Source organism: Xenopus tropicalis, chromosome 9 (genome assembly GCF_000004195.4).
Source record: "Xenopus tropicalis strain Nigerian chromosome 9, UCB_Xtro_10.0, whole genome shotgun sequence".
Taxonomy (NCBI): Eukaryota; Metazoa; Chordata; class Amphibia; order Anura; family Pipidae; genus Xenopus; species Xenopus tropicalis.
In genome coordinates this window covers 73,500,352-73,526,957 of record NC_030685.2, presented here as the reverse complement: position 1 = coordinate 73,526,957, position 26,606 = coordinate 73,500,352, and the positions used below count along the sequence as shown (strand labels likewise).

Genomic DNA, 26,606 nt, shown 5'->3' with positions numbered 1-26,606 from the left:
ATTTTCTGTGGAATGCCACTGAACTCATACAGCGCTGAGAGTAAAACAACATGGATCTTACCTTGGAGCCTTTAGATTGTAAGCCTTTGTGAGTAGGGCCCTCTAGGCCTATTTTTATTCTGTAACCTGTTTGTTATAAATGAATGTAAAGCTCTGAGTAACGTACTGGCATTATATAAATGTAAGAGGGCTGGGCACAGGCAGAGGCAGGCACTTCCACCATTACACAGGAAACGCTTCCCTTTGTGCCTTCTGGTGTTGTGCTTTGATCCGTTACGTTGGACACTTGTAGGGCGGCCCCCGTTGCACTGGAGATAAAACACTGGGCCTTGGGTAAAGAATATGGCGATTTCTGTCCAAAATTTGCACTTTGAATAGAAAGGTATTTATGAACAGTGCGCCGTCAGGGTCCTTTGTCACCAACAGCCCTGAACTGGAACATTTATACCCCCATTCTGCCCATTATTCTAACATAGCTACCCCTCTTGGGGCAACAGTGTGTTGCATTCATAGGATTAAAACCCAGTTTTGTAAGACAAACCCGACTGTTCTAGAGCCATATGTTCTAGACCAGGGGTCCCCAACCTTTCTTACTTGCAAGCCACAGTCAAATGTAAAAAGACTTGGAGAGCAACACAAGCAGCATAAAAGTTCATGGAGGTGCCAAATAAGGGCTAAGATTGGCTATTAGGGGCCTCTATGCACCCTATCAGCTTACAGGGGGCTTTATTTGGTAGGAAATCTTGTTTTTATTCAACCAAAACTTGCCCCCAAGTCAGGAATTCAAAAATAACTCCCTGGTTTGGGGGCACTGAGAGCAACATCCAAGGGGTTGGGGAGCAACATGTTGCCCCTGAGCCACTGGTTGGGGATCACTGGTCTAGAGCCTTCTTAGCCATTATGAGAATAGTAGAGGTTACCTGTAATTCTCTATGTGGCACTTAGTCTAGTACATCCCTCCATATGAATCCAATCTGCTTCTAGCAAGCCTCAAGGGGACTGAAAGCAGCCTGCTTAATATTCATTAATATTAAAGGCATATTTGTTTAATTCCTTTAAATAATGAAAAAAGAACACAGATGACTGCACCTGCTGTGTACACTGCCTCCTTCTGTTTCACCTTGTAAAGGACAAGTGCTCCATCTGCGGGATACGCTAAACTGCTAGATACATAACACTTTGATTGTCACAACCAATCAGTGTATTCCGCTGGCTGAAGCAGCATCAATCACCTAGTTACCCCTCGGCATCTCCCCGCTCGTGCCTGGCTTGAAGGCTTAGCAGATATGTGGATAATAAACCCCCCCAGTACATCAGTTAACGGGTTAAGGTTTGCAATCAGCGTTACGGAGAATGAAATGAGCTCCTCTGAAAGGACACGGGCAGAATTGCTGCCATCCCAGTGACTTCTTCCGAAGATATATAACCTCATTCTTTATTTAGTACATTGGAACAGCGCTGCCATTTAGGTTTAAGTGCCTCCCTGTGCTCCAGGTGGGGACATTCTGTCATTGTTTCACATGGGTGGAAATAATCAAGTGTGTTGCATTGAGACCTCTTTACAGCCCGGCTGCCTCTTTGCGGCAATGATTTGAGCATTATAGGCTCTGATAATGCAGAACACGCGGCGCCTAGTTCATTTCTTACATCCCACCGGCGCGGGATTATTGCGCTGCGGCCACAGGTCATCCCTTATCAGTGTCTCCATGAATCACTCTGGTACTGCTTGGCTTATCTCATTATCGGGACTCGGCCCAATAAAAGGAGTTGAGTGAGTTTAAAAAAAAAAATGCAGCCTCCTATATTTCTATTAAAGCTGGGGAACTTGATTGTGCAAATCCTTGGTCTGTATAGCGGGCAGCATTATGTTATGTTTTCCATTATGTATAATAGAAACATTAGGGCAATTAATATATGATTCTTGAATGATACAGAGAAATGCTTTTATATGGATGTAGATTTATGCATAGTGTTTGTACTAATGTTTAACTCACATCTTAATGCTGAGCCTTGTTCCCTTGAAGAATAAGTGGATTATAACACAGTTGTTGGTCTATGAGAGGTAAAGAGATAAAACACCCGCCGGGGCGGGCCTGGCCTACTCACCTAAGCCTTCAACCTGCCCCAATCTTCCCTTTTTTCCTTTCCTGATCTCTCCTCGATTCATTCTCTAGCTGCCTTGTGTGTCGTAGCTCCACCCCTGTGACTTCACCAGCCCCCCCTTACCCCCCCTCAATTACATACTTAACCCGCCCCCCTTCATAACCTCCCCCAGCTGGTAAAACAAGTCTGCGCAACTCTCTCCCTTCTCCTGTTCCCCCCTCCCTTAAGAATTCACTCCCCCTCCCATCAGAATGTGTGATCTATGCCACCAATGGCTAGAGCTGCAGCAGGAAGCTACAGAGACTAAGCTTAAATGGCAGCTGCTATCTTAAACAAACTGAGGGAGATTCTAGGGCTCTTTACATAATATAGTGTTCTAGGTGGCACTAATGTGGCGAATCTGTTGGCAGTAAAATGCCAAAATGACTTTCCTTCTCCTTTAAATTTACTTTTCATATGCTGTAGATAGTGATGTTCTGAGACAATTTGCCATTGGTCCAAATTACCCTAGCAACCAGACATTGATTCAGTGAGAGACTGAAATATGAATAGGAGTGGGCCTGCGTAGAAAAATGAGTAATAAAAAGTAACAACAATGAAATTGTAGTCTCACACATGAGTCAGAGGAAGAGGGAAAATTATTTTTTAAAAAATGTCAAATGAAAAAATAAAGGCAAATTGAAAATGTGCTTAGAGTTAACCTTTCTGTAATAAAAGTTGACTGGAAAGTAAACCAATAAATGTGGGTGCCCAGAGTGAATCAATGGTATGTTAGACAAGACTAAGGGCAACTGAGGTGAATGGAAGCAGTGTCCCACCCACATGGGTATGTGCCCAGGAGTCAAATACGTTTCTGAGCACTAATCACCTGACTCACAGGTCAGACCAGCAGGGTCACAGTAGGTACCATGAAAGTGAATATGGGGGCAAAGTTAAGCAGCAAAGTGGTATTCCCCCTATGTGCCATTATACTTAAGCAAACAGAGCAATGTCTTCTCAATACAAATCCTGCCTGGCACCATACCCAGTCTATAACCTGTTTATTTTTTGGTTAAAATCCACCCCATATGCTCAATCATGGCATTAAGCTCATATTCTGGTCTGGACTGACATCACCCTGTGCCTCCAGTTGTCTCCACTCCCTTCCCTAACCTTCTCCCTTCATGCCATTCTGATAATGTCTTTGTAAGAAACCACTATGGGGCAAGGTTTCAGGGGACAAAACAGATGTTGTACAGCTGGAGATGTGAGCCGCTCTGGCAACGACTAAGCCCAACAGCCTGAGGAACATCCCCGGCCTGGCTTTGCTCCTGGGTCGTACCATGTAGGCTGGTGTAGATAGATGAGTAACAGTATTGCTGCTCTTAGTGTCTCCTCCTCCTGTTTATCTGAATAATGACATTCTTAGTCACAGTCCCAGGGAGTTGTGCCAGACACTACATGTACACATTATTTCTGTGTGTGTATTAATGCTTAGAAGGTAACTTGTCTTTATTAAGAACCATTACCCATGTCCTTGTTTTCAGCACGAGTGCAACAAAATAGGCCCCTGTCATGCTAAGCATCTGGCGCCTGTATCTCTTCGGCCCTAGTGGTGCTCTTTACGTAGGGTTTCAAACCCATTGCCGGATATTTATCTCCTTGTTATTAAGACTAGTGCCTACAGGCGTCTCCTTAGTCATGTCAGGACCCAATATAAAATTATGGAATCTTTCATAAATGACAGCTATTCAGTCTTTACCCTCCAGCTGTTATAGAAATATAATTCCCAGGTTCAGGTGTTTGTTTGGGATGAATTTGTAGTTCAACTACTGCTGGAGGTGAAGGTTGGGCAGCCCTGTATTTCTGCCCCCTCAGTGTAAGGGTGCCCCTGTCTTTTTCTCTGGTACCCCCTTATCTTTCTATACACCCTAATGCCACCTTTACAGACCTTTCCCTTGGGAACACACTATTGCACTCTTTTCCTTACTTTTCCACACTGTCCCATAGATCCGTATCCGTAATCCCACATTTATCTGTCATTTATCTGTCAGGCCTGCTCATACATGGGACAGTAAAGGGGGCCATAACTGAGAGATGGCATGACCAAGCTGCACTTATAATACATACAGATTCCGGGGCACTGTATAGACATGAACATTCAGTCATTTTACTGCACTTTCTTTGCCACTCTATCCCGCCACATAATAAAAGCCCATGCTTGGTTCTAAAAGGGATTAATGCAGGCAGCCTATTATTAAGAGATAAGAGCTCTGCGGGTCCTTGGGATATTTAGACTAGTATTCATTTTAACATCTTTACGTACTCCAGGGAGGGGAAACAGGATAATGAGAATCCGCTTTTACTCCAGCAATAAACTCAATCTATTGCCTTCTCAGCTGCTTTTTTTCTAATGAAATTGCTTAATTGTGTGTTTTTACATCATAAAGTTTTGTTTGCATATTAAGCAGCCTCAGCGCTCCTAATGATTCAGGATAGAATGACCTTATAGACTGACAGTAGGAAGATCCAGTAATACTTTTTGAATAGATCCCAGTTGGGTAAGCTAACCCCTATATTGTGTGCGAGGGGGGGGGGTCTAGGTATTCTCCCCCAAACCTGCAGCTTAGGGAGTGGTTAAAGCGATGATCCATTGTGGCAAGCACTTGAAGAGACAGCCCAAGTCCGGACACAGACCTACAACAAAGTCTCAATATGTGCAAAAAACGCACTGCAATGTGTTTGACTAATATCCAATATGGCAGCTGCTACCTTAGGGTGCTGGTTGGACTGCAGCTCTCAGTATTGTTCTATGTCCCTGATTCACATACAGGACCAACATGGGTAAAAGTAACCAATGGCCCATAAGAATGTCTAGTGGTGGCTAATTTAGCCCCTAGTAACTGGTTGTGTTGCTGGGATTTGTAATTAGCAGCTACTGGTGGACAGTAATGAAATGGCTCATTGATCTGCACTGGCTCTCATTGGCTCCCCACTGCTACTACTGCTGTCCTACAGAAAGGTTCCTGTGGTACCGTGCTATCCTATTAGCTCTGGTGCTTTTGGGGTAAAAGTTGCCTTGTTCATCTTCTAGTTTTCCAAACCAAACCGAAATCCTTGTAGCCATTAGCACCCTATGCAGCCTTTAGAGGTGACTTTGCCTTCCACTGTCTGTTCAGTTTCACACCTTCCTCCAACCTACGGGCCTTTCAGGGAAGGCAGTGATTTCCAGTTTCACAGCCCTGCCAGTCTCACCAGTCACAGCACAACGGCTACTGATGTCCTGATTGGAGGATTTAGTAAGAGTCAACTCTCCCTCTTTTCCAAACCCACCGGGACGCACCATATACTCCCAGCCGGCACTTGTGCATTCATGGCACTTAGCAAGTCTCTGCAGAAATGTTTACAGATCCCCATCCATAACCCAGAGAATACTGAGCCCTCTTCTCATTTATCAGCCTTTCCCTGAATATCTTGTCTCTCTCTCTCTCGTCCTGCAGGAGTCCTGTGGAACTTATCTTCCTGTGATGCTGTAAAGATGACTATTATCCGTGACGCTTTATCTCCCCTCACTAACACTGTGATAGTGCCACATTCGGGCTTCAATAATTCTTCTTTTGACGACGATCACAAAATGAAATTTCAGTCTTCGTCGGTCCTGCGCAACACCACCGGCTGCATGAGGTACGACTCTGTGCTGCGCTACTATCTCTTAGTGCCATTTCACTTGTTATATGTCATATAATAAAGCCAACTGACTGGATAGATAGCTGAAATGTCTGTCTGAGCGTGCAAATGTGCTGGGTCATATGCTTTTAACCTTATTTATAATGCATCTTCTGCCTTATCCCTGGGATAAAAAAGAGAAAAGGTGACTGTATGAAATCCCAATATGTGTGAACTGGAGCTGCCCTATTGCACTTGTATGGGAGAGGCAGGCTCCATCATCTGTTCCATAGTAGTCTATGGACATAGCATCCATCATCAGTAAACAACACACATGAAATGTACACTATAAAGGCCAAATAGAAGTCATGTAAGGCTTGTAGCTTATTGTCGGAATTTTGGGCTTTAAAAGAATTAACCTACTGGTCACTGTGCCAGTCAGTCATATAATGGGCTGGTCAGCTCATGTATGACCACCTTACAGTAAGTTTATTGCAGGAACATTAACAGGGAGTAAAGGAAAATAAAAATATGGGGTGACTACACATATAAAAACATATACAAATGACCCCAGTAACCCATAGTGCCCAATGAGATTTTGTTAGGGCAGCTGACTGACCAGAACCAATTGCCTCTGTGCTGTGTATGTTTCAGTTTGGGCCTACACGCTGCCTAACTGTCCAGCTGTTATTCCAGGTGTCATGGCTGCACCATATATATTAACCCTGCATAAAGAAATATTTCTTTTTGCTAAAAACAGCTACACAAAGTAAGTACATAGACCCCCCTATAAATGGTGCCAGTGCCCCTCTCGTTTATGTGCAGTATCTGTTGCAGAACATGTTGCCTACCCCGCTCATTGGGATAACAAGCCTGAAATGGTAGCATTCCGGCAGCAACAGGGAAATAATTACATTACAGGCGCAGCCTGCTGGAACGGCATTGGAATGTATGAGAATTTTAATATGACCCATCATTTATGTTTTAAGTGCCAACATCATCTGCAAAACAAAGTATTTCATTAAACGATTTTCTAGTCCACCGGGCTGACACCGCTCCATCAATTGTCTGTGCAGCCATGTTGGCCTCGGCAGTTGCCTGACACTACACATGCATTCTCCGGACGCTCTTAGGGCGTTGTGTTTCTGTGCGCTCCATTAGAAAGTATCCGTTGTAGGGCATTGCTCTGTTATTTGTGCCTGTTTGAATGCCAGGTATTGATTTAATTTTCCAGGAACCTGAGTTCGGCAGGGGAAGAGGCGCGCAAGCAGATGAGATACTGTGAAGGGCTGGTCGATTCTCTGCTCTTTGTGATCCAAACCTGTGTGAACACATCGGATTTTGACAGCAAGGTATTTTATATTCTTTATTCTTATGTAAACCATTATCAGAACAAGCTCTAGGCACCGGGTATCAGGGAGGTGTGAGCCGGGACAGGGCAGTGTCTAACTAACAGTCCTGCAACAGGTCGGGTACTTGTGGGTTACCCTCAAGGAAAGTGAGTGCCCTGTGGGTTGCGGGTACGATTTTCAGATGTGGGTTGTGGATCTTATCCATATTTCTTATATTATATATTCTACTCCATTAAACATTTTTTTCTACCCCTGCCCACTTCTGATGTCACTTCTGGTTTGCAGCAACAGCTCTTCCTGTTAATGGTGGTCAGCGGGTTGTGGATCGAGGTGCGGATATGGCAGTTGTGGGTTGGGTATTAGGTCAAAGCAAGTAAAAATGTGGGTCCAGGTTGTTGGCCATGGGTCCAGGTTATAGATAGGATATTTACTAGTCTTACTAGAAGGTATCACAGTCTAAGGGCATCGTCCCTTGTACATACCCCCCAAGCTTACAACCCCTGCTGTTAAAGGGATGCAGTCATGGCATGTTGCGCCTGGGGGGGGCTGTTTTGTAAGATTAAACCATTTATAACAGCCTGTGCCAGGTTGTATTTTAATTATTTAATTTAATTAAAGCTTTGTGCCATTCTACCAAGCCTGATGCAGAACATATAAGGCCCCACCCCACATCATTGCCTTGTCCCTTCTCTGAGCATCTGGCAGCTAAACTGTGTAATAGGCCTGTAGCACAAATGCCTTGTAACTACATGGAAAGAAATGTGTTGGCTTATATCTTAAAATGTCACTTAGTGCTAGAGCTGAGCAGAGAAGCCTCAGGAGACCTTCTGCTTCAGTAAGGCAAGCTTTCGATATTCTGCTTGGTCTCCACTCAGACAAAACAGCAGGGGGCACTCTTATTATGTATGTAGGTATATGTGCCCTTTAGCTTGAATGCATAAAACATTCTTACACTTTTTAAATGTTTTTCCTGTATGTGAGTGGTGTTGCCATGGTAATAAGAAGCATAAAAGTTATAGGACTTGCCAAATTAGCCACCCTATATTGGTGCCATCCTAGGCACAGGGTTGCCCCCCTTCTTTCTCTGCTTCTGCCCCTCCATAAGCAGAGTGAATATTGTACAGCCTCCCCTTGTTATCAGTTTAAGGTAAACAAACGCTCCATGTATATTAGCCCTCAGAATCCAGCCAATCTGCTCCTTGACTGCACGGCATTCGGGAAATACTGAGCATTTCTTGCCGCCGAGTGATTTGGGATTAGCAGTGGATATGAAAGCAATGTTTGCTGAGCGCTCCATCTCTTGTTTGTGTTGCAGACGGTGGAGAACTGCGTATGCACGCTGAGAAACTTGTCCTACCGCCTGGAACTGGAAGTGCCTCAGGCTCGAATGCTGGGAATAAACGAAATGGACGGCTTCTGCAAGGAGTCCCCCAGCAAAGAGTCTGACTCCAGCTGTTGGGGGAAAAAAAAGAAAAAGAAAAAAAAGCCCCCGCAGGAAGACTTGGTTGGTATAGCGATAGAAAGAACTGCTACTGGTGCTGATAAGCATAGAATTTTGTGGGTTCCAGCCCTGCTACTAACAGGGAGCATTAGCCCCGTGTTGGAATCTGCTGGTTTTGTTGAGGCTACTCTGCCTCCCCTACAGCTGGCATGTCTCCCCTACACAAGGGCTACAGCTGGCATGTCTCCCCTACACAAGGGCTACAGCTGGCATGTCTCCCCTACACAAGGGCTACAGCTGGCATGTCTCCCCTACACAAGGGCTACAGCTGGCATGTCTCCCCTACACAAGGGCTACAGCTGGCATGTCTCCCCTACACAAGGGCTACAGCTGGCATGTCTCCCCTACACAAGGGCTACAGCTGGCATGTCTCCCCTACACAAGGGCTACAGCTGGCATGTCTCCCCTACACAAGGGCTACAGCTGGCATGTCTCCCCTACACAAGGGCTACAGCTGGCATGTCTCCCCTACACAAGGGCTACAGCTGGCATGTCTCCCCTACACAAGGGCTACACAAGTTGGAGTGATATTCCCCTCAGCAGGCGATCAGCAGAACAATGGGAAGGGAGCAAGATAGCAGCTCCCAGTAGGTATCAGAATAGCACTCAATAGTAAGAAATCCAAGTCCGGCTTGGGACTCCTCCAGTTACATGGGAGTAGGAGAAACAATAGGTTAGCTGAAAGCAGTTCTAATGTGTAGCGCTGGCTCCTTCTGAAAGCTCAGACTCAGGCACAATGCACTGAGATGGCGCCTACACACCAATATTACAGCTACAAATACATTTGTTGGGTCAAGAATAAAAATGTAAATGGTAGAGTGAATTATTTGCTATGTAAACAGTGTAATTTAGAAATATAAAGTATACCATAAAAATCATGACAGTATCCCTTTAAAATACACACTGCTGTGGGGTCTCTCCATGAAATTCGGACACACAACTGAACTGGCACATCCCCATCAGTCCATGAGAAATCCTCCTAAAAGTTCACTCATAAGGAAGCCCTGGTTGAGTCATGGTGCAGCTGCAGTCTTGCTTGAGTTTACTGGCACATTCTCTATAGACTCTAGTTGATCAATATGGAGACTGTGTCCACCAAAGCAAGCAACATGGCAGCTTCCAGTCATTTGTGTTAGTATAAATACAGAAAGAATGAATATGAGCGATTTGCCCTTGTTTAAAGGAATGCGTACAGTTTATTTAGTCTCGGTAATCCCATATATTTATACTTTACATAAACTGCCAACGGCACAGAGATATATTCCCCTAGGCTATAGCTGCTTTTTACCTAATTATCATTTTCTTACATAAAGCCACAAAGAATCTTCAGTCCAAAAGATACAACTGTAATAATGCTAATAAATAATTGTAAGTAACAGGCAGTATCTAGAAACAAGAACTCATATCTCTCCCGGTTCTACTGCCGTAACATCTTGTGAGAAGGAATATAATTTCAAGTGAGCACAATTCCCTGGGCGGCAGCCATGATATTTGCTCTATATCAGCAGCCGTGTAAGGATGCAAGCGGGTCAGCCGCTGCTTTGCACAATCCAATTTCTACAGAAAGAAGCTTTTCCCAGCTCAGGGACTAGAATATGTGTTTTTTATTTATTTAGTATTTTCAAATAGGGCAGGTCAAGCCGTCTGCTCTCTTTATGAATTATGGCTCCTGAACCGGAGTTTGCCGGGAGTTGCTCCTTTGCCCATATAAGGGCACGTGGCTACAGTGTATTAGATGCCAATGAGGTCAGTAACCCTGTAAGGGCATAAGGCTATGTAACGGTAGAGCCTGAAATATTTATATAATATTTATAAGGTAGGTGTCATCATTAATAGCACTAATGACCTCACTAAGCATTTATAAAGGGAATAATGTAGCCCCTATTGTAATCTCTGTGGATATTGGAAGTAATAGAGGAATTCCATGACGCTATAAAATTAGTACAAGTACAAAGGCCGAGAGCTTTTATACAGGTCACAGAACTCTAACGTGACCTTTTGTACCCTTATATTTTACAACGGGGGGTACAGATTTTATTATTATACAGATGTTTTAGTGAGTCATGTGACCTAAAAATCACCAAGCAACGTTTATAAGGATGTATTTTACAGTATATTCAAGGCTCTTCTGTATTATACAGGTATGGGATCCATTATCTGGAAACCCGATATCCAGAAAGCTCCGAATTACGGAAAGCCTGTCTCCCATAGACTCCATTTTAATCAAATAATTCAGATTTTTAAAATTGATTTTCTTTTTCTCTGTAATAATAAAACAGTACCTGTACTTGATCCCAACTAAGATATAATTACCCCTTATTGGGGGCAGAACAGCCCTATTGGGTTTATTTAATGGTTAAATGATTCCCTTTTCTCTGTAATAATAAAACAGTACCTGTACTTGATCCCAACTAAGATATAATTACCCCTTATTGGGGGCAGAACAGCCCTATTGGGTTTATTTAATGGTTAAATGATTCCCTTTTCTCTATAATAAAACAGTACCTGTACTTGATCCCAACTAAGATATAATTAATCCTTACTGGATTTTATAATCCGGAATACCCTTGGTCCCAAGCATTCTGGATAATGGGTCCTATACCTGTATAGTGAATTGTGCACCCCCTGTTGTAAAATATAAGGATATTAAAAGTCACCAAGTAGTTCCATGGCCATATAAAGACATGAGGCCGAAGGCAATCACTCGACTCTAGTTTACAGGATATTCATGTACTATGTAAGTACATTTTATGTATAATGTAATGTATGGCCTTTATTTAACATTTCTGAACAAGTTTACTTAATGCCCTAATGGTTGTTCATTCTCTTGTTTTTTGTTTGCCAGTGGGATGGAGTTGGTCCTATTCCTGGGCTTTCCCAGTCCCCAAAAGGGGTGGAAATGCTGTGGCACCCATCGGTAGTCAAGCCATATCTGACACTCCTAGCGGAAAGCTCTAACCCTGCAACGCTGGAGGGTTCTGCTGGGTCTTTGCAGAATCTGTCTGCTGGGAATTGGAAGGTAATAGCAAGACTGGATTATAGAGGGGAGGGTTACAGATAGCATATTTCCCCCTATGTTTCATGCACAGAACGTTCTGCAGCCATATTGCTAGCCTTGTGCAAAAGCACAACCCCTGTAACCACTATAGTATATCTGCTGGTAATGCAGTCTATAAAATTCCAGAAAATAGTAACGGATCCCATACTGCTGTACTGAACACTGTAGGTATTATGGGACATTACCCTTTTCTCTTTGATGCATATTGCGCAAGTGATGTTGACCCTAGCTGTAAATTGATGGCTGAATATGTGGGAAAATGCAGATCCCTGCTGCCCGTGCAGAACGGCATAGCCTGCGGTGACAGTAACTAATTGCTATATTTTCTCTTTAGTTTGCAGCATACATCAGAGCTGCGGTACGGAAGGAGAAGGGACTTCCTATTCTGGTCGAGCTGCTGAGAATGGATAATGATAGGGTCGTTTCCTCAGTCGCTACAGCATTAAGAAATATGGCATTAGATGTCCGCAACAAAGAGCTTATTGGTATGTGCACCATACTGCAGATTTTTGTACTAATGTCTCTGGCTCTCTGCAGCATGACAGGCAGATTGCCCACTGACCGTAGGTATTGGTTGCCTCTTGTCAAACCTGTCTTTGAGGGTTTCCAGCAGGGTTGAGATTCATCCATGACATGACACATATAGTAAGGGTTGAGGGTCATGGGCCCCGCATATAGTAAGGGTTGAGGGTCATGGGCCCCGCATATAGTAAGGGTTGAGGGTCACGGGCCCCGCATATAGTAAGGGTTGAGGGTCATGGGCCCCGCATATAGTAAGGGTTGAGGGTCATGGGCCCCGCATACAGTAAGGCTTGAGGTTCAAGGGCCCCGCATATAGTAAGGGTTGAGGGTCATGGGCCCCGCATATAGGAAGGGTTGAAGGTCATGGGCCCCGCATATAGGAAGGGTTGAAGGTCATGGGCCCCGCATATAGTAAGGGTTGAGGTTCAAGGGCCCCGCATATAGTAAGGGTTGAGGTTCAAGGGCCCCGCATATAGTAAGGGTTGAGGTTCAAGGGCCCCGCATATAGTAAGGGTTGAGGGTCATGGGCCCCGCATATAGTAAGGGTTGAGGGTCACGGGCCCCGCATATAGTAAGGGTTGAGGGTCACGGGCCCCGCATATAGTAAAGGTTGAGGGTCACGGGCCCCGCATATAGTAAGGGTTGAGGGTCACGGGCCCCGCATATAGTAAGGGTTGAGGGTCACGGGCCCAGCATATAGTAAGGGTTGAGGGTCACGGGCCCAGCATATAGTAAGGGTTGAGGGTCACGGGCCCAGCATATAGTAAGGGTTGAGGGTCACGGGCCCAGCATATAGTAAGGGTTGAGGGTCACGGGCCCCGCATACAGTAAGGGTTGAGGGTCACGGGCCCCGCATACAGTAAGGGTTGAGGGTCATGGGCCTTGCATACAGTAAGGGTTGAGGGTCATGGGCCTTGCATACAGTAAGGGTTGAGGATCATGGGCCCCGCATACAGTAAGGGTTGAGGGTCATGGGCCCCACATACAGTAAGGGTTGAGGGTCATGGGCCCCACATACAGTAAGGGTTGAGGGTCATGGGCCCACATACAGTAAGGGTTGAGGGTCATGGGCCCCACATACAGTAAGGGTTGAGGGTCATGGGCCCCACATACAGTAAGGGTTGAGGGTCATGGGCCCCACATACAGTAAGGGTTGAGGGTCATGGGCCCCACATACAGTAAGGGTTGAGGGTCATGGGCCCCACATACAGTAAGGGTTGAGGGTCATGGGCCCCACATACAGTAAGGGTTGAGGGTCATGGGCCCCACATACAGTAAGGGTTGAGGGTCATGGGCCCCACATACAGTAAGGGTTGAGGGTCATGGGCCCCACATATAGTAGTGGAAGAGCAGCTGAAAGTTGTAGATCAGCAACAGCCAAAAAGCCATGGGCTGGCAGGTTTACTAGTATAATTAAATAAGAAAATGATGTGGGGCTGCCATTTCTGTGTATTTTACCTGGACATAATATTGGGAGTCAGGGTCAGATTTGCCTACCAGAGGATCTCCTGGTCAGCCTAGCCCCTGCTGGTCCTCTGCCTAGGGCAATTACCATCAACCTGTTTTGGGTACCATTTGGCCCTGTCTATATCCAGTTGCTGTTAGTGGGACTGCAGTGTCAGGTTCCCTAGCGGGTCCTAGGAGACCCAGTTCAACACTGTCAGGAAAGTGTGTAGAGATTTTGGCATCATTTTCTCAGTCTGCAGAGAATTTTCAGCCAGTAAAGGCTAACTTCTGATTGGTCCATCTTTTAAGGCAAAAAATCAAATGGAACTAATTCCATATTAACTTCAGCTGTTTCTTAGCGTTGTAGTTTTCATTTATGGCAAATAGCTTCTTTCCCCCCTTCCCAGGTAAATACGCGATGCGTGACTTAGTAAACAGACTTCCCGGAGGTAACGGGCCGTGCGTTTTATCTGACGACACAGTGGCTGCAATCTGTTGTGCATTGCACGAGGTTACAAGCAAGAACATGGAGAATGCGAAAGCGCTGGCCGACACCGGAGGGATTGAGAAGCTGGTGAATATCACAAAAGGAAAGGGAGACAGGCAAGTACTCCTTCACCCATATTATTCAGGTTTAGGGATTGCGACTAATGAGTCTTCATCTAGACTAGAGCAAGGGATATTCTCCTAGAGTCCTGTGATAAGTCTCCCCCCACAGCCTGCCTAACCCAGCGCCATTAATTAGCCGTATCTGGAGTTCCTTCGCTTGCGTGACATTCAGCACAAATGAGCAGGGCCTCTGAGCTCCTCGTGGAGAAGCATAAAGAGCATGGATTATGTCATTGGCTCTTACGGCCATCCGTTCATTAATTCATGGGCTGCCTTCATTAGAAAACCTCTGGCCATTTGCTTTCACAGCAGGACCAAGGAGACAAAGAATTGCCATGTTCTTTATGAAAATTGGATTACGCTCATGAGCAGATTTTATCCAAACGCAATTCCAGTGCTTCTCTCTCTCTGTCGTTGCACTGGCACCACATCCTATTCCTATGTAATTATCAGGGGAGTTCTGCACAAACTTGCTGATTAGTTGCACTGGGGGAGGCAGGGTTGGCCGGCCAAAAGGGGAAAATACAGTTCAGGGGAATTATACTTGACATTGTAGATGACAAAACAGTACCCCTAGGGGCTGAGCTGAAACATTACAGTGCTTACAGATACAGACACCTGATTATTATTAAGCTAATTAATATAACATTGTATATTACATGAGCTTTATAATTTCACCAAAAAAATACTTCCTAATGCTTTTACATTCCCAATCAGATCCCCTATGTTCCCCTATGAGGGGGCGGTCAGGTTGGCACTAGTTTAGAAACTTCATGTAACATTTACTTAAAATATAAGATCCATCTGCAAAAAACAATCAACATGACCTATTATATAAACTGTATACACTAAGGGGTTTATTATGCAGAAGAGCAGATGTGAGGATCTCGGTGCTACAGGTTTATGGAGCTATACATTCATTTCATGTGTTGCCATTTTCCCTCCTTCCTTGTGCTGGGGCTCATCTCAAACAAGAGTTTTATCCTTCCAGCTGTTCTATTGAAATGCATTGGTCATAATTAACAGTGTTTTTGATTTTCCTTAGATCTTCGTTGAAAGTGGTCAAAGCTGCTGCCCAAGTCCTAAACACATTATGGCAATATCGAGACCTCCGTAGCATTTATAAGAAGGTAAAACTGTTAGAATGGGCCTGGGATCTTCTTTTATCTCATTGTGCTGTATTGTTTGTATTGATAGCTAAGGAATAGGCCAATGGGACTACATGGGCAGTTGATTTGCAATGGGGCCAAAATAGCAAATATAACAGAGAAGGGAATCCTGCAGGCTTTGCCTCACAATTGCAATGCTGAAAGATATAGTTCAGCATCATGTGAAGAAGTTTCACAATTGACACCCTAATTCAGATGGTTATTGAAGCATTCCATTACGGTTATTGTGTAGCCACCTTAATATAGGGGCATATGTATTCTCAGGGGTATTTTTAGTATCCCACTTGATCTGCCACTCCTATTGTCTTCAGCCAACTGCTGGTTGGATGTATAAGGGTGAAGACACACAGAGCTACTTAGAAGCAGCTATTTGTCACAGCTACTAAACACCAGAAAATACCTTGCCATAGACAATACAGAGAATTGCCTCTGCTTAAACACACAGAGAGACAGTTATCAGTAAATGATCAGCACTGTCTATTTTAGTAGCCGCGACAAGTATAGCTGCTACTAGTAGCTCCATGTGTCTTCACCCTAACACATGCTGTTTCCCATCACTCGAGGTTGGTGAGTACGGAGAGTATCCAGCCATTACAGAACTTGGAGAGTTGGAGAGAAAAAGATGGCTGCAGCAGTTAAAGGCACTGTGCACAGATGTTCACGGTGATATACTATATATAGTTTTCCTTTCTTTTCTAGGACGGCTGGAATCAGTCTCATTTTATCACTCCAGTATCAACACTAGAGCGTGAGCGCTTCAAGTCTCACCCGTCCTTATCTACCACCAATCAGCAGATGTCTCCCATGATCCAGTCAGGTCAGTGTTGCTCTCAGCAGGGCCGGGTATATGGGGACAAGCCAAAAAGGGCCAATCTGTCACAGAAGATAGTACAGTTCTTGTTATTTATGTTGGAATCTCGCAGGATTATCTGATTCTGGCTCCGTCAGCATCTGCTTTTTGCCATGAAAGTGCTTGGCAGGGAGTTTGAAAGCAAACAGAAGAAGCCATGTTTAGATATGTAGTTCTACACAATTCACTCCCATCTATGGGGTTTCCTTTTCTCTTCCTTATTCCTAAACTTTTTCATATTTTGCTATTTGTATTTTTCTCAGCTGAATATGCAGAAATGTACTCAGCATGAAAAATATATACAACGGTCTATTGCTGTAAAGGTTCCTTTTGTAGCAAGGGGAGGATGAAGCCCCAGGCTGTGCCAGTAAGCAGTGCTACTGAGTAAGCTGGCAGTCTCCCAGAATGAGAAGGTGACTCTCCCAGTAGCATCCAAAATAAAATCTATATGAAACACTCGGGTACAAGCAATTCCTATGCGGGGAGTATATGTATAGGGGGTATTAAATGGCTACAATTTTATTGGTATTACTTTTAAGTACTTATCTTGCTAGTCAGACCTATTCATATTCCAGTTTCTCATTCAAAGCGCTGCCTGGTTGCTAGGGTAATTTGGACCCTTGCAACCATATAAAACAAAATAATTCAACGACGACAAATAAAAACTGAATTGTTTCAGAATAGCACTTTCTACAACATACAAAAAGTTAATTCATTAAGGTAAAGAGCTCCTTTAAAGTGATACTGACACTAAAAAACTACTCTTTAAAATATTAATGTGCATTAAAAGTTCCCTATAGGTCATATTGATCATTTTCCGCTGATTGGGCTGTTTCTTTAAGTAATTTTTGCTTAAAAGAGCAACATGGGGGATCCGATAGGGAATGTAAAAGCATTGGGCAAATATTTTTAAGGCTAAATTATAAATTGCCTGCAAAGACAGTGTTATGATCGATGTAAAAAAGGTTTGATTTCAGATGTCAGTATCTGGTTTTAATAGTCATTGCAGGCAGATTGCCAGGGAAAGCCTAACAATCTCAGAGGGGCAACACAACTTTGGAAACCAAAGTCACCATTTAGATCAAGGTTTGGGACTATACCTACGATCATCAAGAACCCAAAGTCCAAATTATTCTAAAGGGGGAACATTTAATTTAAAGCTTAATAGTTATTATAAGTGATGAGGGGGAAGGACGTGCCTAGTGTTAAACCCAAATAGGAAGCTACAAAGTCTGAATGCTAATGCCTTTATGTACTGCAGGTGTTGCTATAAATAATTTGTTTATTCTCAGTTACTGATTCCTCTATAATAACTTTCATCTCTTCCATTGTGACACAGTGGGCAGCACCTCCTCTTCACCAGCACTGTTAGGAATACGGGAACCTCACTCTGGTTATGAGAGAACACAACCCTCTATGCAATACTATAACAGCCAGGGAGACCCCATCTCTCAGAAGGAAATGTTCACTGGTACGTGCAAATGTCTCTCTCACAGCAGCCATGATGCGCAATACCTTAAATATACACACGTCCCATGCATGTACACACGTCCCATGCATGTACACACGTCCCATGCATGTACACACGTCCCATGCATGTACACACGTCCCATACATGTACACACGTCCCATACATGTACACACGTCCCATACATGTACACACGTCCCATACATGTACACACGTCCCATACATGTACAGTAAAGGGAAGTAGATCTAGTTTGTCTCTGCTCCACTGCAGAACCTACATCCCAGACCTCTCAACCTGAACAGGATCCGTGTCCCACGCAGTTAGTCGCGTCAGAGCTACACATGGACAAGTGCCTATACACCAATACAGCAGGCGCATCAGCTCATCGGGCACGCCCGATGGACCTACCCGACCAATATATGGCCTAAAATTGGCCAGATCTTGATTGGGCAGATTTGATTTTTCCATTCAATCAGGGACCCCGTTAGCTCATTGATGCAGTCCCCAGTCCGACAATCCATATACCCACCACTTTAATTTGATCATTTGGCCCAAGGGATGGAAAGCTAACATCCACCATTCAGATAAAGCCTAATCTTCCCTGTATGGACAGCTAGAATCCTAGGGCTGGAAGAATGTAGATTGAAATACATTCTACTAAATAACAAGAAAAACTTCCAAAAAAGTAATAGAAATCATATTTGTAACTCCTTTATATTTGAAGTACTGCACATTGGGGAGAAAGTAATAAAGTTGGTGTGGAAAAATTATTCGCAATGTGAAAACGTATGCCTGTATGCAACTAAATATGTGTGAATGGGGAAACTGTTTAGCGACCACTTCCAACAGTGGAAGAAAGTTTGCGAATTTTAGTGTTAGTGCGCAGTGTATGTAATAAAACTTCTTAATGGAAAAGTTACCTTTCCTCCAACAGATTCCGCCACCTTCAAGCATGCCTTAAAAAGTTTGCAATGCACATTCTGACTTTTATTACATTCCCCCGATTGTCTTCAGATACAAACATTTGTTTGAATAAGATTGTCCCTACGCAGCATTGCGTCGCTGCGTGTGTAAGTTTAAGCGCGGGGGGCTTTTCTGGTTTGGCTGATATTAACCTGGACAGTCCTCTGACAGTAATAGCAGCGCCCTCTACTGGTGGTAAATAGGAAAACATTACTATTAAATGCAGTAACTCTCAGCAGTGATTCTATGCTTTATCACTCAGCAGTAAACCCAACACTAAATACTTGATTTCAAGGGCGGCATCAGTATAATTTCCTTTTTACATGGGAGGAAACCCACAGAGAGACTTATAACCCTTTGTACTTGGGAGTTATGGGAGTGATTACATTGTTTCTTTGTTCAGAAAAAAGTAAATCACCCACAGACTAAAACTGTTATTTTCATAGGGTCCAGCAAAGCATCTCCAATCTACATCAGCTCCTATTCCTCACCAGCACGAGAGCAAAACAGGCGGCAGCAGGTGAGTTATTAGTATTGGCCCAACCAGAAGTCGTCTTATTAGGGCCCCAAACATTCTGGCAGTTGAGCTGCTTCAGAAACACAAAGTGACGGTCACATCAGTCAGGAACCCACTGAGCCCACCATCAGCGGTTGCCAAGAGACAACAAAGTTTAAAAAAAAAAAAAAATCCTCATATCAATACATACATACACTTTGCTATTGTAACTTTGCATCATTTCTTGAGAGTTTAAGATTTTTTTTTTTTTTTTATAAAATATTGTTCCCTTTGTTTAAGCCCAGCTTAGGAATATTTATATATAATAGTATTAGCTCTTACAATTAATAAGTGGGGGGTTTGTGACATCAAGGATTGAGCAAAAGGGAGTCTGGGCACCATGTCCAGGCACAGTTATGCACTGCAGCCAATTAGATGTTTGCTTTCATTGTTATAGCTGCCCTATAGCAGTAGAAGCTAACTGCTGATTGGTTGCTGTGGGATACAGTAGAAACTGGGCTCATTACTACACATCCCAACTGTATAATGATATTTGGGAATGCCATAGCACAGATATAGCTATGTGAGAAGGATAATGTGTTCAGCATGAGTCTAATAAAGTAACTGTTCCGTTTGTCATTAGCATCACCAGCTGTACTATAGTCTTGAAGACTCAAATAGGAAAAACTATGATGCATACCGATTGTATTTGCAGTCTCCACACAGCTACGAAGACCCGTATTTTGACGAGCGCGTCCACTACACGACGACTGCAGATCAGAATGCGCAATATGGACTCAAATCGACCACAAACTATGTAGACTTTTACTCCACTAGAAGACCTTCCTATAGATCAGAACCGTACCCGGGGTCGCCGGACTCGTGGGTGTAGGACCACTAAGGAGGCGTTTCCATGAACTCTATACTAATAATCATGCTTGATCTGATTTTTTGAATGGCCTTATTTGCTGTTTTGTTTTTTTATTATTATTTTTGTATTTTTTTTTTTTTTTTTTTTTTTTTTGGTGGTGGAAACTGAAAGTGAAATTCAGAGAAGGACGACGGAAGAGAATATATTTTCTTACAATTTCAGAGGGCTTATCATGAACAGGAGAATCAAACTGACGAGGGATATCTATTTTTTTGCTGTCTAGATTGTAGCTCTTAATACTCCTAGCTCTGTAGTTTGGTGATGGTGCAAGCTATGTGATAAAAGGTCTGCGGCGGAGAGACGTGATTGGCGGGGGGAAGAGGTGTAGGTCAATCTTTTAGATTTTTTTTTTTATTATTATTATAAATGTGAATAAAAGTCTCGCTGAGAAGTTTGTACAGACGGAGATGGTTGAAACGAATGCTTTCTTTCCTTCCTTGCTCAGTGTCCGGATTGTATGCTATTCTGTCTTGTAAATGAAACTCCCCCCTATGTAAATACAGTATTGCCATAACGGTTGGAAGTGCCATCATTTGTATTGCTGTGTCATTTTGAATCATTGGAAAAGCAGAAATATGAGATATTATAATGCTAAATAAGGAATAACATTTTTAAATAGCGTCATTTCAAAACGGGGACGGCGGATTCCCGGCGCTGCAGATGAACGAGCTGTGGTTCCTGCCACATTCAGTGCCGGGAGTTTGCCATCTCCGCTATAACTTAATCTACACTTTTTTTCCATTCCCTGCCTCTTTCATACGTCTCACTGCCATTTTCTATGCACACAAAACGACAAAAATAAATGTGGAACATCCACAGAAAGTCGGTTATTGTCTACGTTTGTCTGCGTTCACTTTATTGTAGAACTGTGATTGCTGGGTACCAGTTGGGCAAATGGTACATTCCATAATAAGCACCTAACCTGCAGTTTAAGCGTTCTAATAGCATGGCACAAAAATGTATTACACTTCATGTAAATTGATATATGCTTCTCTAAAGCTGGCCATACACGCACCAATGATATTGTACAAAACCTAATTTCATACAATATTCGGTGCATGTATGGTGGCTCAACGAGGTGACCAATATCGCAGAAGGCTGCAGATATCGGTCGACTTGTCAATCGGCCAGGTTAAAAGATTTTGATTGGGTGCCATTGAAGGAGCCCAAGCAAAATCTACGTTCAGTGCTGAATCGGCAGAAGGAGGCAGAATTTCTATTGTTTCTACCTCCATATCTGACAATTCAGCCCTGAACGTCAGTGGAGGGTGGGAACGACCTTTCGTCTGACCAATGGTCATTGCTACGTGTATGGCCACCCTTAGTCTTCTGTCCTGTGGTTAGTGCTTTGCAGTATATATTGTGCCTTGGGTAATAGCAGTGGAAAAGGTATGCTGTGGGTATTATCAGTGGCCTGTGGAAGGGTAACTATAAGAGGTTATGGCCAGTCATGCTAATAGACCGGTGTCCAGTTGGGGAAATGATGCAGCACTATAAGGTACGGATTAATACAATGAATAGGCAGAATGGGCTCTAAGGGTATTTTCTCCTGGGGTGCCACTATAGGTGCACTAAGTATGCTGGAACACCAGGAGATTGATCAGGATCTCTAGCATAAGCTTACCATCCATCCTTGGCCCACAGGAACAGGCCTTGTGTCAGGGCTTCGGTCCCCTAAGAGAATTGTCACGTGAAGCGTCCACATCTGGCAGTATAATACATGGAATTGCCTCTGTGTCATCCTGCTATGAGTTCTGGGGGTATTATACATGGAATTGCCTCTGTGTCACCCTGCTATGAGTTCTGGGGGTATTATACACGGAATTGCCTCTGTGTCATCCTGCTATGAGTTCTGGGGGTATTATACACGGAATTGCCTCTGTGTCATCCTGCTATGAGTTCTGGGGGTATTATACATGGAATTGCCTCTGTGTCATCCTGCTATGAGTTCTGGGGGTATTATACATGGAATTGCCTCTGTGTCATTCTGCAATGAGTTCTAGGGGTTTTATACATGGAATTGCCACTGCAGTCATTTAAATATTTATATATTTTCTGAGGGTGTTTCTCTAAAATGGGGAGTGGTTTACTGGGGCATGTCTCCCACAGTGGGCGTGGTCTGCATGGCACCACTTTCGCCTTTTTCCCAGATTTCACTCACATCAAAGGCTTAACCTCTAGGCCAACTCCTCCTCCAAAAGTACATGGACACCTGACTGCCAAACTTTTTGGTCCAAAACCAATGGTACTAATATGAAGTTGGCCATTTGCTTTTCTAGGAAGGCTTTCTGTTTGATATTGAAATGTAGTGGGATTTGCTTTCATTCACAGGTAAGAGTTGGGGCACGTCTGATGTTGGGCTTGAGGCCTGGATCTTTTTGGTCTTCTATCTAGTTCATCCCATAGGCATTCAGTTAGGTTATATATATATATACACGCTGGGGCTCAGCAGTTTAGGGCAGGCATTCTCATCAGTATATGTAAAACCAATGTACACTGTATGGATAGTTACACATCGAAATACATTCTATTTATGTGCTAGAATGGCCGCTGCTATGTGATGACCATGAAAATTTTGCAGCAGCAACAACTCTGTCAGTAACCACAAGATGGCGTAGTGCTGAGTTTCATGAAAATTAACTGCATGGTGCGCTCTTACAAGCCACAGCCTTTTTACCATTTTATGGGGGTCTCTTTGTAATACAATTTATTTCTACAGAAGTGCAAAAAATCTAAATAATATCTTAATATGATATAGAGGAATGGCAGTTTCTATATATTGTCCCATTCTATCAAAACTGAAAATTCCGCAAAGCAGCAGCCCTATGTTGTACCACTAGATGGGGCAATTGATATATTTGGGGAACAGTGATTTAATATCCACAGGGGTGAGCTACAGGGAAAAGCCACACAGTACCGCAGGGGCGAGCTACAGGGAAAAGCCACACAGTACCGCAGGGGCGAGCTACAGGGAAAAGCCACACAGTACCGCAGGGGCGAGCTACAGGGAAAAGCCACACAGTACCGCAGGGGCGAGCTACAGGGAAAAGCCACACAGTACCGCAGGGGCGAGCTACAGGGAAAAGCCACACAGTACCACAGGGGAGAGCTACAGGGAAAAGCCACACAGTACCGCAGGGGCGAGCTACAGGTAAAAGCCACACAGTACCGCAGGGGCGAGCTACAGGGAAAAGCCACACAGTACCACAGGGGAGAGCTACAGGGAAAAGCCACACAGTACCTCAGGGGCGAGCTACAGGTAAAAGCCACACAGTACCGCAGGGGCGAGCTACAGGTAAAAGCCACACAGTACCGCAGGGGCGAGCTACAGGTAAAAGCCACACAGTACTGCAGGGGAGAGCTACAGGGAAAAGCCACACAGTACCACAGGGGCGAGCTACAGGGAAAAGCCACACAGTACCACAGGGGAGAGCTACAGGGAAAAGCCACACAGTACCACAGGGGCGAGCTACAGGGAAAAGCCACACAGTACCACAGGGGAGAGCTACAGGGAAAAGCCACACAGTACCTCAGGGGCGAGCTACAATTAAAAGCCACACAGTACCGCAGGGGCGAGCTACAGGGAAAAGCCACACAGTACCACAGGGGAGAGCTACAGGGAAAAGCCACACAGTACCTCAGGGGCGAGCTACAGGTAAAAGCCACACAGTACATGCTGTTATACAGGGAGCGTATAACAGCAGGGAGTAACAAAGAAATTCAGGATCCTTATTATTAACATGATTAAATCCAAACAATGTGCCAATAGCATCAATATATGCTCAAAATATGCATGTGTCCCCAGTTAAATATGGCCATTCTAATCAGACCACATATATATATATATATATATATATATATATATATATATAAAGAAACAGAGAGCCGCACACACAGGGACTTTGCAAAAAGACAAAGTATTTAATGAAAAAGATCCGATGTTTCGAGCACCAACTGTGCTCTTCCTCAGAGCAAAATCGACGTTGTGCTGTGTCAATTCCTTGATTATACATTGTTCTCCATACCTGGCACCCAGGCATTAATGGAGTTTTTTGGTGTGTGCCCTATTTTTCATGTTATATATATATAGAATTTGAGTGTCTGCACTCAAATGCAAAAATCATGCCGGGGTGTACAGTTACAACAAATATATAAAAACTTATATTAAACTGGCACACTCTATAAAAAATGTGACTTTTATTTTTACAATGTTGTTTCAACAAACTTTATATACAAACATACAAATCAATGCCCACTACACATCAATCCAAAATCATATGATTATCCAATCAGTGACTTCCAATGTGACTTTCAAAGGTGAATTCAAAATTTGAATTCAGTACTTCTTTTACCACTTTATAAGCATAAATATTATACCTTGTCTATTCAGCCTTCCTAAAACCTTTTTTACATCATATTTCAATAATCACAATACATACAATTATATCCATAGTGTAGTTGTAATTACTAATATAATCATAAATAGTACAAATAGTGCATTGAAATATATAAATGTGCAATTCCAATTTTATCCATTAGATGTACCTTAAAAGCTCATAATACACTGTCCTTTTAAAATCCACTGTTTAAAAATCCTGTAGAGAAAAGAAACCTTTTTGTAGTAACTAATAACAATATAATATATAAAATAACTAATATAACTAATAACTAATATTGTGACCAAATTGTATATATTTTGTTGATATATAGAGTTACAAAAAGGTTTCTTTTTCTCTACAGGAAGTATTCAAATTCACTTTGAAAGTCACTGATTGGATAATCACATGATTATGGATTGATGTGTAGTGTGCACTGAACATTTTATATATATATATATATATCAGATATACTTTAGCGATCAGAAGTCATTAGTAACCTTAAAGAGGCTAAGGGGCACATTTACTAATCCACGAATCCGAATGGGAAAATTTCGGATTGGAAACGAACATTTTGCGACTTTTTCGTATTTTTGCGATTTTTCCGTTGCCGTTACGACTTTTTTGTAAATTGTCGCGACTTTTTCGTAGCCGTTATGACTTGTGCGAATTGTCGTGACTTTTTCGTAGCTGTTACGATTTGCTCGTATATTGTCGTGACTTTTTCATATTGAGCGCTCGTAAATGGCGGCCAAAACTTTCAGACTTTGCATGATTTTGGAAGCCTCCCATAGGACTCAATGGCACTCTGCAGCTCCAACCCGGCCCAAGGAAAGTCTCCCATAGGGCTCAATGGCACTCTGCAGCTCCAACCTGGCCCAAGGAAAGTCTCCCATAGGGCTCAATGGCACTCTGCAGCTCCAACCCGGCCCAAGGAAAGTCTCCCATAGGGCTCAATGGCACTCTGCAGCTCCAACCCGGCCCAAGGAAAGTCTCCCATAGGGCTCCATGGCACTCTGCAGCTCCAACCTGGCCCAAGGAAAGTCTCCCATAGGACTCAATGGCACTCTGCAGCTCCAACCTGGCCCAAGGAAAGTCTCCCATAGGACTCAATGGCACTCTGCAGCTCCAACCCGGCCCAAGGAAAGTCTCCCATAGGGCTCAGTGGCACTCTGCAGCTCCAACCCGGCCCAAGGAAAGTCTCCCATAGGGCTCAATGGCACTCTGCAGCTCCAACCTGGCCCAAGGAAAGTCTCCCATAGGTCTCAATGGCACTCTGCAGCTCCAACCTGGCCCAAGGAAAGTCTCCCATAGGGCTCAATGGCACTCTGCAGCTCCAACCCGGCCCAAGGAAAGTCTCCCATAGGTCTCAATGGCACTCTGCAGCTCCAACCCGGCCCAAGGAAAGTCTCCCATAGGGCTCAATGGCACTCTGCAGCTCCAACCCGGCCCAAGGAAAGTCTCCCATAGGGCTCAATGGCACTCTGCAGCTCCAACCCGGCCCAAGGAAAGTCTCCCATAGGTCTCAATGGCACTCTGCAGCTCCAACCTGGCCCAAGGAAAGTCTCCCATAGGGCTCAATAGCACTCTGCAGCTCCAACCCGGCCCAAGGAAAGTCTCCCATAGGGCTCAGTGGCACTCTGCAGCTCCAACCTGGCCCAAGGAAAGTCTCCCATAGGGCTCAATGGCACTCTGCAGCTCCAACCCGGCCCAAGGAAAGTCTCCCATAGGGCTCAATGGCACTCTGCAGCTCCAACCCGGCCCAAGGAAAGTCTCCCATAGGGCTCAATGGCACTCTGCAGCTCCAACCCGGCCCAAGGAAAGTCTCCCATAGGGCTCAATGGCACTCTGCAGCTCCAACCCGGCCCAAGGAAAGTCTCCCATAGGGCTCAATGGCACTCTGCAGCTCCAACCCGGCCCAAGGAAAGTCTCCCATAGGGCTCAATGGCACTCTGCAGCTCCAACCCGGCCCAAGGAAAGTCTCCCATAGGGCTCAATGGCACTCTGCAGCTCCAACCCGGCCCAAGGAAAGTCTCCCATAGGGCTCAATGGCACTCTGCAGCTCCAACCCGGCCCAAGGAAAGTCTCCCATAGGGCTCAATGGCACTCTGCAGCT

The 26,606-nt window shown here is 44.1% G+C and overlaps 1 protein-coding gene across 5 annotated transcripts in view; it reads left to right on the top strand.

Annotated features, from left to right (window-relative positions):
- Positions 1-20,949, top strand: part of pkp4 (plakophilin 4) — a 184,371-nt gene extending 163,422 nt beyond the window's left edge. For 3 of the 5 annotated variants that reach the window (XM_012970592.3, XM_012970589.3, XM_031892753.1), the window contains 11 exons: positions 5,583-5,766; positions 6,983-7,100; positions 8,416-8,604; positions 11,447-11,620; positions 11,994-12,144; positions 14,035-14,230; positions 15,282-15,366; positions 16,105-16,222; positions 17,595-17,726; positions 19,134-19,207; positions 19,827-20,255. In XM_012970592.3, coding sequence (XP_012826046.1) covers positions 5,583-5,766; positions 6,983-7,100; positions 8,416-8,604; positions 11,447-11,620; positions 11,994-12,144; positions 14,035-14,230; positions 15,282-15,366; positions 16,105-16,222; positions 17,595-17,726; positions 19,134-19,207; positions 19,827-20,075 — 1,670 coding nt within the window. In that variant the 3' untranslated portion in view covers positions 20,076-20,255. Of the gene's footprint in view, positions 1-5,582; positions 5,767-6,982; positions 7,101-8,415; positions 8,605-11,446; positions 11,621-11,993; positions 12,145-14,034; positions 14,231-15,281; positions 15,367-16,104; positions 16,223-17,594; positions 17,727-19,133; positions 19,208-19,826 lie in introns of all 5 variants that reach the window. The other 2 variants (XM_031892752.1, NM_001270690.1) reach the window with 2 other exon arrangements.
- The last annotated feature ends 5,657 nt before the right edge of the window (positions 20,950-26,606 follow it).